Source organism: Denticeps clupeoides, unplaced genomic scaffold, assembly GCF_900700375.1.
Source record: "Denticeps clupeoides unplaced genomic scaffold, fDenClu1.1, whole genome shotgun sequence".
Taxonomy (NCBI): Eukaryota; Metazoa; Chordata; class Actinopteri; order Clupeiformes; family Denticipitidae; genus Denticeps; species Denticeps clupeoides.
In genome coordinates this window covers 27,508-42,792 of record NW_021629915.1, presented here as the reverse complement: position 1 = coordinate 42,792, position 15,285 = coordinate 27,508, and the positions used below count along the sequence as shown (strand labels likewise).

Sequence of the window (15,285 nt, the reverse complement as noted above, 5' to 3'; positions counted from 1 at the left end):
AATGATCAAGCCAACTTACGATTTGCTGTGTCAACGTTTTCATTTCTCTCTTACAACGACACAACATTTCGCCGGGCTATCCCTTTGCAGATGCGCGTCGGGGTTGCTGCTGTGGTGGCTTGCAAAAGGTTCGGGCTAATCTAACATTGGCTCATCTTTTTAGAATCAGCATATTCCTTTGCAGCCGAAATATCCTCAAAAAAAGATTTGTTTCTGTAGGAGCCTTTAATTTGAGCTTGAACTGACTATTCTCCCTACAGGCTAAGAAGGCATGTAACTTCAGCCATCGACCACTGCTCTGCACTTTCCTCCTCCATGTTTCTTCTGTTTGTTGTGGTTTGACATCATTAAACCAAAATGAAGTACTAAATTGTCACAGTTTTAATGACGTACAGATGCAATGTCTACGAAAATCCGATCTGCCTATTTACAGTCGCATTGGCACATCTGATTTATATCTGATTTATTTCCACAATATGAACGAGGCCTGAAATCGATCTCAAAATATTCAAATGCACGTGTTTTACACTTTACACCATCATGGAACAGATCCGATCTGTCGCAAAAAATCGGGATTGGGTCACGTTTAACTGACAGTGTAAACGAGGCCTTAGTATCACCAGGTGCAAAGTGCATACACCTCAGGTGAGGTCACCCACTCGCATGGCTGATGTCCACGCCAGCAGCAATGCAGTTTTGTACGAAATGACCTTAACCATCAACCATCAATACCAACATGACAAACTAAAATAGCTGCCATATAAACCTTTATAGTTGAAAATGAGTGACCTTGCTCCAGCAGATCCTGCAGAAATGTTAGAATGCCCTCAGTGGAAAAGAGAAAAAAATAATAATAATCAATTTTGGAATAAGGTTATAACATACTGAGTTTCCACAGACTTTTGACACAGAAACATTAAATAATAATAATAATGTGCTGTAATCATTCTTTGTGCTTGTGCAGAGCTAGAACCACTCACTGTAAGTCAATCATGCATGCTCAGTGCACCATGCTTTTACAAGAATAAAAATATCCTGCATGTTGTATCATGATTTGTTATGCAGCATATTTGCACTTGGAGCAAAATAATTTCAAAATGAGCTAATGTTGAGTGCATCAGTATGTCTTATAATGTGCAAAGAGGCTTGTAAGACAGGGTTATATGGTTTTCTTTCAGAAGTTTGTGCTTGTCCTGTTAACATTTCTCCAAATTCGAATTCCTGTTTTATTGTCATGTGTACAGTGAAACTTAACTGAATGCCTATCTACAGTCAAAATGCATGATGCTGATCTTATGATACTCATAGGCATTGGAATTTTTTTGGATTTGTTTGTCTCCCTTCCACTTTCCCTGTTAGGAGTTGCCACAGTAGATCAACAAGGGAGGTTCTCTGCATAAAGAATTTATGCCCCTCTTGATGCAGCCCTCCATATATACCTAAGTACCAGAAAATAAATGTTAATGTTAATTAAAACCTGATGCAACAAAGTCAAATGTTTAATTTAATACATTTAACATGGAATAATTCACACCAGCTTTATGCAAATTACAATAGGTACATCTATATAATGGCCAGGCCAGGGTCGGACGTCTGGACAGCCCGGACCTTAGTCTCCAGGGACCACCGGAGAGGACCTAACATGCAATGAGGTGGGAGAATGGGTTCGGGGGCAGAGGATAAGGAATCTGCAGCGTGCTGTCGGGACAGTGAGGGACGGTAAGATAGTTGGAAGTTGAATTGTTCGAGAGAAAATGGCCTACCTCGCCTGACAGGGATTGAGTTGCTTGGAAGCTTTGATGGTGATTAGGTTTTGATGATTGGTCCAGACATCTTACTTGTGTTTGTGTCTTGCCTTTTCCTTATGTGTTTTTCACGCAAGTAGTAAAATCTGTTGGTGTTACAAGAAACGCTGTCTCAGAATAAAACAATGGTGATTTCACCAGCCTCCTTGCACTGCTCCGTAACTCTGCATGTTTCTGGCTGCCATCTTCTGTCCATTTAAGGCAGCACCCTTTCCACCACATCTTCCACCCTCTTAAAATCCAAGAATAAGACCATATAGCAATTTGTGGCTGAGGCTCTTTACCGGCCGCGGCAGGGTTCTTTTTTTGGTTTTAAGAAGGATGTTGAGTTAAGGCCCTGCACTGACTACCACAGCATCAACAAGATAGCAATCAAGAAACAGACCCCCCTAACACTCACACCACCCTCAACGCACTCTCGGGTGTTGGATCTCTGCTCAGTTTGATCAGTTTCTTGGTACATGCAGTTTTTCTTTAGAATGTCTAATGACACACTTTTTCCCGGGCGCCTTTCATGCCTGCCCACTGCTCACAAAGGGTGATGGTTAAATGCAGAGGGCTCATTTAGTTGTGTGCCCCATGTGCTGTGTTTGCAGGTTTTTGACACAGACATTGAATAAATATGCTGTGCTTATTCTCTGTGGCTTCATAATGGTAAAACCCCTCACTGTAAGTTGGGTCATCTTTTTACAAGCAAATATAAAAAAAAAAATCTGCATGTTGTATCCTGACTTGCCATACCCATTTTTGCTGTGGCCCTTGAAGCAGAATACTTTCAAAATGAGCCAATGTTGAGTGTATGAATATTTTTGAGAAGTTGCAACCGAGGGTTACAAAACAGGGTTATATCATTTTCATTGGGAAAAAATAATAAGACAGTAAATACATTGAAATTGAACACAAAAAATAAATAAATAAAATCAATAAATGATTCATAGGTTATGACATTATAAGATTACAAAGTAAAAAATTAAGAAGTATTTTATGTTAACTAGTATTTGTAACGCGAACCGGGACCAGAACGAGAGAGACGTGTAGGAGGAACGAGAGACCTCAGTGCGGTGGGACGCAGGGAGGCAGGTAAGTTCCTCCACGTTAATCTGCGAACGGGGACGGGCACGAGCCGCAACACCACACTGATGTTGTCGTTCGCATATTAAGACACGATACAGGGCAGGACAGGGCGACAGGAAGGAGTTCGAGGGTCAGGAGAACAGAGAGGACAGGTACGGTCTTACTGGGTTGCAGGTTTTTCGGGGCCGAGTCGAATGGCGTGCGTCATTCAATGACTGAGCAATTTGCAGCTGCTCTCCAGCCTAATATATAGGAGTCACGTTACCTCGTTTCCGTGTTACTCCCGGTCACATGACGAAATCATGTGACAGTACCCCCCCCTCCAGGGCCGACCCCCGACGGCCCCGGAGCGGCGGGCGGTACGCTGCCGGTACTCAGTCACCAGAGAAGGGTCCAGGATGAAACGACTCGGGATCCACGACCGTTCTTCTGGTCCATAGCCGGTCCAATGCACCAGGTACTGGACCCCCCCGACCTCTGCGGCGAGAGGCAATAATGCGCTCCACAGTGTAGGCGGGTCCCCCGTCGACGATGCGTGGCGGATCCGGAGCCGGAGGATGAAGCGAGGATCGGACAAAGGGTTTTGAGTTTACTGACATGGAAGACAGGATGGACGCGGATGGCAGGAGGGAGTTGGAGACGGTATGTGAGGGGGGTTGATCCGACTGAGGATCCGGAATGGTCCGATGTATCGAGGGGACAGTTTGTGTGACTCAGTCCTGAGACGTAGGTCTTTGGTGGACAGCCACACCCTTTGTCCCACTCGGAAGTGCAGTCGACGAGGGGTGCCGGCGATCGTGCTGGGTGGACATCCTTCGGGAGGTGATGAGGAGGGCCGACCGCGCAGATTTCCAGGCCTTTTGGCAACCCGCGGATCATCTGACGGGCCGAGGGGACCCCGCCTGCAGGCACCTGGTGCGTGAAGATGGGGGGCTGATATCCATGGCAGATCTCAAAGGGACTATGGCCGGTGGCGGAGGAGACTTGCAGGTTGTGGGCCAGCTCCGCCCACAGGAGAAACCCGGGCCAGGTGCGTTCTGACGCAAAGCACCGCAGGTATCGTCCCAGCTGTTGGTTGGCCCTCTCCACCCTGACCGTTGGTCTGGGGATGGTAGCCAGAGGAGAGGCTGCAGGTCGATCCAATAAGGCGACAGAACGCCTTCCACACAGCTGAGACGAATTGGGGTCCCCGATCAGAGACGATGTCTTGGGGGAACCCATGGAGGCAGACCACGTGTTGAAGCACGAGGTCAGCGGTTGTGGCAGAGGACGGTAGGCCGGGCAGGACGACCAAGTGGACCGCTTTGGAGAAACGATCCACTATGGTCAGGATGGTGGTCATACCACTAGCTTCAGGGAGGCCGGTGATGAAGTCCAAGGCGAGGGTGGTCCAGGGGCGATGAGGAATGGGAAGGGGACGCAGGGGCCCAGCAGCCGGAGTGTTGGGAGTCTTAGCCCGGGCGCAGACGTCACAGGCATCCACGTAGGCCTGTACGTCCCGCCGTACTGAAGGCCACCAGAATGCTCGGCGAATGAAGGAGAGGGTCCGTTGGCGTCCTGGATGGCCTGAGAGGACGGAGGAATGGCCCCAATGCAGTACATCAGGCCGGCAGGTATTTGGGACGTACAGGCACCCGGGTGGGGTGTTGTATGGGCCAGGGTCGGATGCTGGGCCGCCCGGACCTTCGTCTCGAGGGACCACCGGAGAGGGCCTAGGAGTGCGATGAGGAGGAAGGACGGGTTCGGGGTCAGAGGATGGTGAGTCTGGGCGTGTTGACGGGAAGAGCATCGGCCCTTTTTGATTTTTGGATCCGGACGGTAGGAGAGTTGAAAGTTGAATTGCTTCGAAAAATAATGCCCACCTCGCCTGGCGGGGATTCAGTTTGTTTGGTAGCTTTGATTGATATGAGGTTTTGGTGATCGGTCCAGACCAGAAAGGGGGTGTCACTGCCTTGCAGCCAGTGCCGCCACTCCTCGAGGGCCCACCTGACTGCCAGCAGCTCACGGTCCCCCAACCCCGTATTACGCCGCTGTGCAGGGGTGAACTTTCCGCGAGAAGAAGCAACACGGGTGCAATTTCCGGTCCGGACCGCGTTGAGAGAGGACGGCGCCAGCACCCACCTCTGACGCGTCCACTTCTACAACAAACGGAAGGGTAGGATCTGGGTGTTGAAGAATGGGAGCGGTGGTGAAATGACGACACAAAGATTGAAACGCTTGAATGGCCTCATCGCGGGAGCCTGATTTGTCTTGCATAACAGATGTCTGCAGGGGAAGTGTGACATTCCTGTGTCGATGGTTGAGGGTTGAAGATTCGACACCCCGGTTTTTACATGCCTTTTGTCCGACATCAACGATGCGAAGTATCAGCCGTCAGGACCGCCCACCCTCTTTTGTCTTCACCAAATGGGAGGCACCGGGGGCGTGACATCAGAAACAACAGGTTCTGATTGGTCAGTGACAACTTCCTGTAGGCCAGTGACAACTTCCTGTAGGACAGTGACAACTTCCTGTAGGCCAGGGGTATAAAGGTCTGCGCACATGTGGAAAAGGAGGCCTCTGAGCTATCTTGCTCAGGGGGGTTTTTCCCTCAGAAGCGGAAGGCTTCTGGGGCTTTTATCTTCCCTTCTCTTTCTCTTCTCCCTCTTTACCCTTTCTTCTCATGTTTACTTTCTCTGTAACCTTGGTACCTTTTACATTCAATATTCACATGTAACTACAATAATTATTTACCGATGTTAATAAATTAGAAACTGTTCATTTTTAACCTCTGTTGTGCCATGCCTCTTTCTGCCAGGTAACATCAAATTGGAGTGGTTGAATACAGTGCTTTGTGTGGAGGGAGAAAGAGTTTTTTCTACACGCTCTATTCTCTTCTCCTCGCCACATGGTATTCATGTGTGTGGTTTTTTACAGAATGGAATGACAAGGGATTTCAAAATGACCAGTGGGGGTGATGAAGGCGGTTTTCCACTCGTCGCCCTCTCGGATACGAATCAGATTGTAGGCCGACCTGAGATCCAACTTCGTGAAGTATTTCGCTCCCGAGAGGGCAGTCAAGGGCGGTGTTGGTTAAAGGTAAAGGTGTTCGATTTTTGACTGTGATTTTATTGAGTCCACGATAGTCCACACACGTTCGCAGGCCACCATCCTTCTTGGTCACAAAGAAGAACCCTGCCGCGGCCGGGGAAGTCGATGGGCGGATGGTGCCCTTTTGAAGCGCCTCTGCCACAAACCGCTCCATGGCCAATTGCTCTGCCTTCGAGAGGGAGTAGAGATGTCCTTTCGGGGGAGTGGTTCCTTGCAGCAGGTCAATGGCCATGTCGCCTGGTCGGTGGGGAGGCAGCTGGGCAGCTTTGGCTGGACTGAAGACGGCGACTAGATCGTGATAGCAGGAGGGGACATGGTCTAGGACAAGACGGGTCGGTTCTGAGGTCGAGGAGGCAGACGGGGAGGGCTGTGGCAGAAGGTAATGGCGATGGCAGTGCGCTCCCCACTCCAACACCACGCCCGATGACCAGGAAAGGTGGGGTTCATGGAGGGACAGCCAGGGGAACCCGAGGAGGAGTGGTGAGGTGATAATATTGGTCATAAAAAACTGGATCTTCTCCACATGCGAGTCGAGCCGGAGATGATGAAGAGGGACCGTGCGGTGAATGATGGGTCCTGCGGAGATAGGATGACCATCCACGGAGGTGATTGTGAGAGGACTTGGGAGGAGTTCCAGGGAATGTGATGTTGTCGGAATGAAGGAGTGGTCTATGAAATTTCCAGCCGCCCCGGAATCCACAAAGGCTGTGGTGGAGATGACTCGCTTGATTACATTCCAGGACGGCCGGGAGAGTGAGTCGGGGAGGTCGGTGGCATCAGATGTGGAGGAAGGGGCCTAGCTGGCCGCGCCGTGCTGATCTGCTGGGCGTCCTGTTTCCCCGGACGAATAGGGCAGGTCAGGCGGATGTGTGAGGGGGAAGCGCAGTATGCACACAAACCCTCCCGAAACGCCGTTGCTTCTCTTCAGGCGTGAGGGTTGTCCGTACCAGCTGCATGGGTTCCCCCCTATGGTCTGGAGGAGTGACGGTGGGCGGAAGTGGTGATGGGGGCGGTCGAGGGGTCTGATGCAGGGTCGGAGTGGGGGCCGCAGTTTTCGGGAGTGCCAGCAGGTGGCGATCAATCCGCATCGCGAGTTGTATGAGGGCCTCATACGTTGCTGGCATCTCCGGCTGACCATCTCACCACGAATTCGTGGGGCCAGTCCCTCATAGTACATTCATCCGGAGGGCGTTGGTCGCCCAGCGGAGTCTTTGCAGCCAGGGTCCGGAATCTGGCGGTAAACTGGCTGACTGATGAGGAACCCTGGCGCAGATGGTACAGCTGTGACGCGACGTCTTTCCACACCGTCCGGATGACAGAAGGTGATTTTTAATTCCTCCACGAATTCGGCATATGAGAGAGACGCAGAACGGGGGAACTAATTCGCGCAGCCGCCCACTCTGCTGCGGAACCACCGAGCCGGGTTAGGAGTAAGGCGATTCGGGACCGGGCACTGGGTGGGTAGCGGCTAGGCTGCAGCTCGAAAATCAACGAGGAGAGCGGTGAGGAGCACCTCGCCGCTCCCCTCGGTCCCGTTCCAGCGCTCCGGGAGCGGCAAACTGGGTTCGGGAACCGCGGGGGGGCGAGGGCTCTGCGCCGCACTCGCCGCTTCATGGTCCTCGGTGCGCGGCAGTCATCTCATGAACGCGCTGCCGCAGGAAGCGAACCTCCTGCGACAGACTTCCAAAAGATTCTCCTGCCGCGCTATTCGATCGCATAAAGCAGCGAGTTGTGAAGCGCGTAGTTGGGGCTCTGTCATTCTGTAACGCGAACCGGGACCAGAACGAGAGAGACTGTGTAGGAGGAAACGAGAGACCCTCAGTGCGGTGGGACGCAGGGAGGCAGGTAAGTTCCTCCACGTTAATCTGCGAACGGGGACGGCGCAAGCCGCAACACCACACTGATGTTGTCGTTCGCGTATTAAGACACGATACAGGGCAGGACAGGGCGACAGGAAGGAGTTCGAGGGTCAGGAGAACAGAGAGGACAGGTACGGTCTTACTGGGAGCGGGTTTTCGGAGCCGAGTCGAATGGCGTGCGTCATTCAATGACTGAGCAATTTGCAGCTGCTCTCCAGCCTAATATATAGGAGTCACGTTACCTCGTTTCGTGTTACTCCCGGTCACATGACGAAATCATGTGACAGTATTAAGTTTGCAGTGTATATGATATAGTTATAATGCTTTATTTTCTTGACTCCTCCTGCCATCTTAAATGTCCTCTTCTTGGTATTCAGCCAAGATCGAGTTACCAGCCTGGCACCTGTATTCCCCGTATTCAGTCGAAGAGCTGTAGCCTGACTGGATCGTTATCTTGACTGGAAGCTTCACATCCACCTCTTTTCTACAAACATTCACAGTGAGCTTGGTGTGTGGACGGATGGTGGCTGGTAGGGAGATCTTCACACCCTTCTTTTCCGTCTTGGTGTTGCTGCTCCCCTTCTCCACAGTGAAAGTGTTACTCACAGACACATTGACTTCTTACTTCACTAAACCAATATCAAACCCAAATGACATTCCCACACTTATCTGTGTAGCATGCTGAAGTTGAAGCTCTCAGTAACAGAACCTTCATACTCCCAACTGAGCTTAGAGGAGAAGGTCTGCTCACGTTTTCCACAATTCAAACAACAGATGGAGTCAATGACGACCTGATTTGGTGTTTTCCTCCTTTTTGTCCCAGAGGAGCTCTGCTCTTATCTTTGGTCTCCCAGGTTTAATGGGACGAACCCAAGACACTTGGGACGTAGTTGTCCAACTCTGGCCCACAATTGAACCTCCACCTCTGTTTAAATGCTCATAGAGGACACATGCTCCTCTGTCCACTCGGCAGGAAGAAATCATATCATTGAAACTGCCAAAACATATGTTGGTCTCGCAGTTGAGGGTAATACTCTTACCCCCATAGTGTGGATGTTCATACAACATTATCTGAGGATTTGTCAGATTCTCTTTCACTTTTTTCCATTGAAGAAATGGCATCATGCCACTCCACTGTTGGATATTCACCCTCCTCATAGAAGATGTATTCACCCCGATAGACCGGCTTAGGCCTGTAAGTTAAGATTCTCGTACACAAAGATCTTGTTTACAGGATTTGAAGCCATTCCTGTACTCCTGAAGGTTGTGCAAGAGATGAGAGCAAAAGTATGTGTGTGAAGAATTCCTGCTTTTTTCATGAATTTTGAATAAAGCAAAGAAAACTTTAAGGGATCACTTTTGGGATCCAAGGGTTGCTACAGCAGCCTTGGACTCGCCAGGTTTTAATCACCCCAACTTGCTGCTCGATGGAACTCTTTATATGTTGGTTTTCTCCTTCACACTTTTGTCCTGCATTTTTGATGTCTCACTGTCCATGATGCTTTTCTGTTTCAGTGTTCGTTTGCTTTCTTTGTTTTCAGTTTATTCGCACTTAAATCACAATTTTCTTTGTCAGGCATTTGCACCTTCTTCACACGCCATGGCATAGTTATTAGACAAAAGATTAAATATACCAAAAGCACCAAAGACAGAACATAGGGAGTTTTTTGTAATTGTAAAACATGGCATTCATGTTCGGCAAGCATATAGATTTGGAAAACTAACAAGTCTGGAAATCATTTATGCATATCCCAATTTTAGTATCATGGTTCTGCCACGGCAACAGGTGGCATGCAGGGTCCCCGCAGACTGCGTGCTGCTGCAGCAGCCGCAGAGAAACACAAATAAGAATGGGGCGTTATAAATTGTGCTTGGTGGCCCCATTCATTTTTGAGGTCCAGGCTCCTGCCTGGTGTCATGTTTGCACTCTGCATGTAATAAATGTGAAAAAATTACAAACATCTTCTGGCGCATCCTTAGCAAGCTTTAAATACATAGAAAACTAAATTGTCATGTACAGACAGAAGGCCAGGAGAGAACTCTGAGGTCTCTGACTTGAGGCTTTTCCCCCATATTTTAAAAGTGCATAACTTCATTGTGGTGAAGATACAATTTTCCATTTAAAATTTAAAATCCTTAAAAATGAAGAATGGTCATACTGCTTTCCCACTTCAAGCACTGCCTTTTACTGCCATCTTCTGGTTCCTGTTTGACGTTTTTTAACATGGAATAATCAGGCTTGTACTTGCTGAATAAGAGATTTTTGTGCGATTTCTAAATCATTGCAAAATCACTGTTGATGTCAACTAGGTCTTCTAGTATTCTGCTATATTCGCTATCATGAGAGAAGGACTGAGGACCCCAAATCTCAAAAGAGATTTGATGAAACACATGGGCTAACAGGCTGACAATCGCAGTTTACCTGAAGAATTGACCAGGATGTGAGCCCCAGCAAGTTCTTAATAGGCTGTGTGAAGGTGCAGGGCACTGCAGAGGCTGATTTTAAGTGAAGTGAAAGTGAAGTGATTGTCATTGTGATACACAGCACACAGTGCACAAAAGATAGTGCAAGTACTGAGAGATAATAATAACCATTTGGCTAATATAAAATGCAAAAACGTTAAATGTAAGCATACATTCAATGTTTTATTTTTTAATACATTCTGACAGGTTGTGATTTCAGTTTTAGCAGCTGTAAATGTCAATTCCACAATTAATACAGAAAATGTGTAATTGCTCTCGCTTTTTCATAAACCTTTATGATGTGAAACATCATAGAAATTCAAAAATTGCAAGACAAGAGAAAGAGAAGCAGTTTGCCGTAATTTGCTGTATTGTGTCTGCTGAATTCAATTAAATGCAAGCAGTGAAGCAGGTCGATCAGGACACAGAAGAAACAGGTGGGGAAGTTAATCACAAAAATGAGGACTATGATGCCACCTTGTGGGCCAGAAGTTGTCTCTATGCCTATTCCCACAACTTGAAGCAATGGCTCATAATATAGACAGAAAACATACAAGAAGTATCTGCAATATTATGACATGAAATTCATTAATAAATCATTGACACGTCAGAGAAGTGTAATTATGAATTAATATTTTTTCTCAAAATATTTTCGCCTCATTTTGGTCAAGAGAGGTTTATCAATAACACAATATACACAGTATATATTGTCCGTTTCTGCCATCCTCTGGCCTGTACCACATAGCTCTGCATGATAGACTCTGGCTAGTGTCCTGGCCCCCTAAAACAATAACATGCGACACTCACATTTGTGGTGACATTTCTTGTGCTGGTGGGGCCGCAGGTGGGGAAGCAGGAGGGGAAGCCTCCTGCAGGAGGGGGGTTGAGAGCCAGTAGTGAAAAACTATGGTATTGAATCTAATTGTAACATAATTCAATCAGGTAAGGTTTTGAGCATGTCATGGATGTAGGTATTTTTTTATTTTACAATGACACTTATGTAAATGGCAATAAATGTCTAATGCCGTTTTCATACAGTGCTCTTTTTCATTGATGTCTCTTCAGCCAACAGAAAGAAGGCAGACGCTCGCCAGACTGGGGGAGGCCCTGCGCCACCACCACTCACAAATGCTGAGGAGATGGCCCTGAGTCTGAACTCTGGAAGGCCAGTGGCTGAGGGAATTCCTGTAGGGTGTTCATCAGAGCCAGTCACTCCCCAGGACACAAATGTAAGAGGGCTGCACACACCCACACCCATACACACACACACACACACATATATAAAATGTACTTATTTTCTTTCATTTTTGGATTGGTCTCAAAAGATTCTGATGGCAATGTCTGCCTTTTGCGGATCCTCCTGTCTTAACAGAAACCCAGGCAGTTGTAAGTGTCCTAATTTCTGGTGTATTGAGTTGGGTACGTAATATTATAAAGTGTGCTAAACCAAATGCTCATCTTCTCAGGATGTAGGGATGAGGACACCATTTCTGCTGATCCAGAGAGCACAGTTCAGTGATGTACCGTAAACGCCAGAGTTTAATTAAATGGAAGTCATGTACAACATAATGTAACCCTAATCTACTGTATTTTCAGTTACCAGTAAAGAAGTTATATAGAATGCATCTGCTTAAACAAATAGAAAAAAACAATCGACAGGTCCTAAAATCGAGATTCTGAAACACAAGCTACAGTTAAGGTGTGTATTGTGATTAGTGGATTATATAAAAGTTTGGAAAGAATATAGAATTTTAACAGTTGCTTTTTAATTTGTAGGGAATAAAGACCAAATAAATTGTTGTGACCTATTTTTTCTTTAATTTTCTTTTTTGTGGTGGTGGCTGAATTAATCAGAGAATGAATAGTTGCTTATACGGTCTTGGACCACGCTTCTATCCTGGAAATCTGCAGTGTGGATGGGGTCTTCCCCTGGGTCATGTATGTGTAGGGCAGGCTGTTGTTCCCCTTTAAAAATGGCAATATTATGGAGAACTACACATGCCACATTGATGCCGCAGGCCCTCTCAGGGGTGACCCTGAGGTGACGTAGGCACTGGCACTGCCTCTAGTTTTACTATGTGCCACACTGAATCAATGCTGTGGTGCTTGTTCAGGCTCTGGGTAAGGGGTTACCAGTGTAGGCTGGCATGGGTTGCCCCTATCCCCCAGTAGAAAGCAGTCAACTGCTTAAAAGCAGCTGTAAAAAAAAGTTTACATTGGTTTAGTGCTGCATTGAAGTGCCCAAGTGTGTAATGCATACATTTACTTACCACTGCTTAGGGTAGACTCACAATATATATTCGTGAGTCATTAACAGAGCCGATCCACTTGGCCTCAATATTGGTGATAATATGTGCAGCATCACATATGATCTTCACAGTGGAAAGAATAAGATATGAGATATAGTATTGCTATATGGTATTTCACCATTCTAAACTGCATGTAACTCAGTGTACCTCCACATTAATACTGTGGATGACTTTCTGTTAACATAGTATGCCTCATTTTCACTTGGTGCAAAGATAGGAAAGATATGCGTGCCATCAATGCATCCAACCACATTGGGAAATCCTGAAGGTAATTTTGAATATTAGGTTACTTTCAGAGGGCACAGCAAAATTTCATTAACTGAACATATATATTTTTTCATATTAAAAACATTTGAACACTACAGACCAGCAATTCTGTAAAATTCCTCTTTGATGACTCCCAGGGGTTTGTGGCCAGGAAACACTACACAAATGTGCAGCGTTTCAGAGCGAAGCACACTTTCTGTACAGCTCTGCATACAGTGGCCTTACTAATATGCTCCGCATACCCGATATTCTACAGTAAGCTTCCATTAGTTTAGAGAATAAACAGGTTCCTGACCAGGTTAGGTTCACAGAGTAAGTTACCACGGTAACTGACTCTGGGTAAAAGTTACCTCTCTTTCAGAAACAGGCTTGACTTACCCTGCTTTCTCGAGTTTGACAAACCTGCCACTTTGAAACGGAAAAACCAGAGTTTCTCTCATTTCAGGCTTAACATTTTTCACTTGTAACCTCCTTTCTGAAACAGGCCCCTGGTGTGTTAAACCACTGGTGACTCATTTTAAATGAAAACGAGGCTTTTCTTTCTTTTAGTTGTTTTAGTCACTGAGTTCTGAGAAAAACCTGAACTCTTCTGAAATTTGTGAAGACAATAATGCTTCTGATGTCTAAAAAGAGAACACATTCCAGAAATTAGATGTTTGTTTTCATTTCTTTAATCTGTATATACATATGTGTTATTTTATTCCATAATATATCACTCTGATCTCATGATTCTCATAGGTATGCAAATCTGCTTATCCAGAATATACATAATTATTGTGTATTGTCTGTTCATAGTCTCCCTTTGATATCTCCTGTTATGGGAGATCACTGCTGATCAACTTGTGTGGTTGTCTGCATGAATAGAGTTTTTTTATGCTGGATGCCTCTCCTGATGCAGCCCTCCCTGTTTACCGTGGCCTCGGACCAGCATGAACAAATGCACAGTAACAGGCATCCCCAGTGGCATGTGATTGCATGTGGATAAATAATTGTTTTGCTGGACCTTAGTTAATGCATAACTACAAGAAATTAACATTGATGCATCAAAGAAAAAATGCTTAGTTTAATAATGCTAATCATTTAATAATAATTGCCACAATGACAATCACTTCACTTGTACTAATAAATTTAGGTTAACATATAGGAAAAATCACACCAGCTTTATGTAAATCACAAGAGGTACACCAATATATAAAGACTGACAGACTTACATTTTAAGCATTTTAGTTATGGAAAAATGAAATCAAGAAATGCTCTATAGGTTATGGCGTATAAGATTACAAAGTAAAAATTAAGTTTATTATTAGTAAGTAGTATTTAGTTTGCTGTCTATATGATATGGTTATAATTCTTTTTTTTTTTTTTTTTACTTAAGCCTTAAATGTCCTCTTCTTGGTATTCAGCCAAGATCGAGTTTCCAGCCTGGCACCTGTATTCCCCGTATTCAGTCGAAGAGCTATAGCCTGACTGGATCGTTATCTTGACTGGAACCTTCACATCAACCTCTTTTCTCACTACATTCACAGTGAGCTTGGTGTGTGGATGAATGGTGGCTGGTATGGAGATCTTCACACCCTTCTTTTCCGTCTTGGTGTTGCTGCTCCCCTTCTCCACAGTGAAAGTGTTACTCACAGACACATTGACCTCTGATTTCACTATACCAATATCAAACCCAAATGACATCCCCACACTTATCTGTGTAGCATTGCTGAAGTTGAAGCTCTCGGTGACAGAACCTTCATACTCCCGACTGAGCTCAGAGGAGAAGGTCTGCTCATGTTTTCCACGATTCACACCACATATGGAGTCAATGACGACTGATTTGGTGTTTTCTTCTTTCTTGTCCCAGATGAGCTCTGCTGTTATCTTGGGTCTCCCAGGTTTAAGAGGACGAACCCAAGACACTTGGTTGTCAATCCAGCCTATGCTTGGAAATTTTCTTCCAGCTCTGACCAGAATTGAACGACCACCTCTGTTTGGATGCTCATAGAGGACCCATGCTCCTCTGTCCACTCGGCAGGAAGAAATCATATCATTGAAACTGCCAAAACATAAGTTGGTCTCACAGTTGAGGGTAATGCTCCTACCCCCATAGTTTTGATTCTCATACAGTGTGATCTGAGGATTTGTCAGATCTTCTTTCACCTGTTCCAGTGAAGAAATTGCATCATGCCACACCACTGATCGACATTCACCCTCCTCAAAGTAGAACTGGGCACCCTGACAGTGGGGGTGTTCGTATAACACCCATGGCTGCCCTATGACCTTCACAGAGGAGATACAGTCATTAAAACTAACATCCCGAAGGTCTGGACAATACTCAGTGAACTCCCGGCTCACTCCTTGAAAGTCAGGATGCTCGTACACAAAATCTTGTTTACAGGATTTGAAGCCATTCCCGTACTCCTGAAGGTTGTG

At 46.2% G+C, this 15,285-nt stretch overlaps 1 protein-coding gene and 1 long non-coding RNA gene across 2 annotated transcripts; one reads left to right on the top strand and one right to left on the bottom strand.

The window, feature by feature from the left end:
- Positions 1-7,785: 7,785 nt before the first annotated feature.
- LOC114777220 (uncharacterized) lies at positions 7,786-11,678 on the top strand. The gene is made up of 3 exons (XR_003745907.1): positions 7,786-7,814; positions 11,357-11,520; positions 11,617-11,678. It is a non-coding gene; the product is annotated as an uncharacterized LOC114777220 (long non-coding RNA).
- Positions 11,679-13,906: 2,228 nt separating this feature from the next.
- Positions 13,907-15,285, bottom strand: LOC114777219 (epidermal differentiation-specific protein-like; the record flags this gene model as incomplete). Its single annotated transcript, XM_028966947.1, has 1 exon — positions 13,907-15,285. A coding segment is annotated over one exon (1,041 nt), but the record flags the coding sequence as incomplete, so codon positions are not given.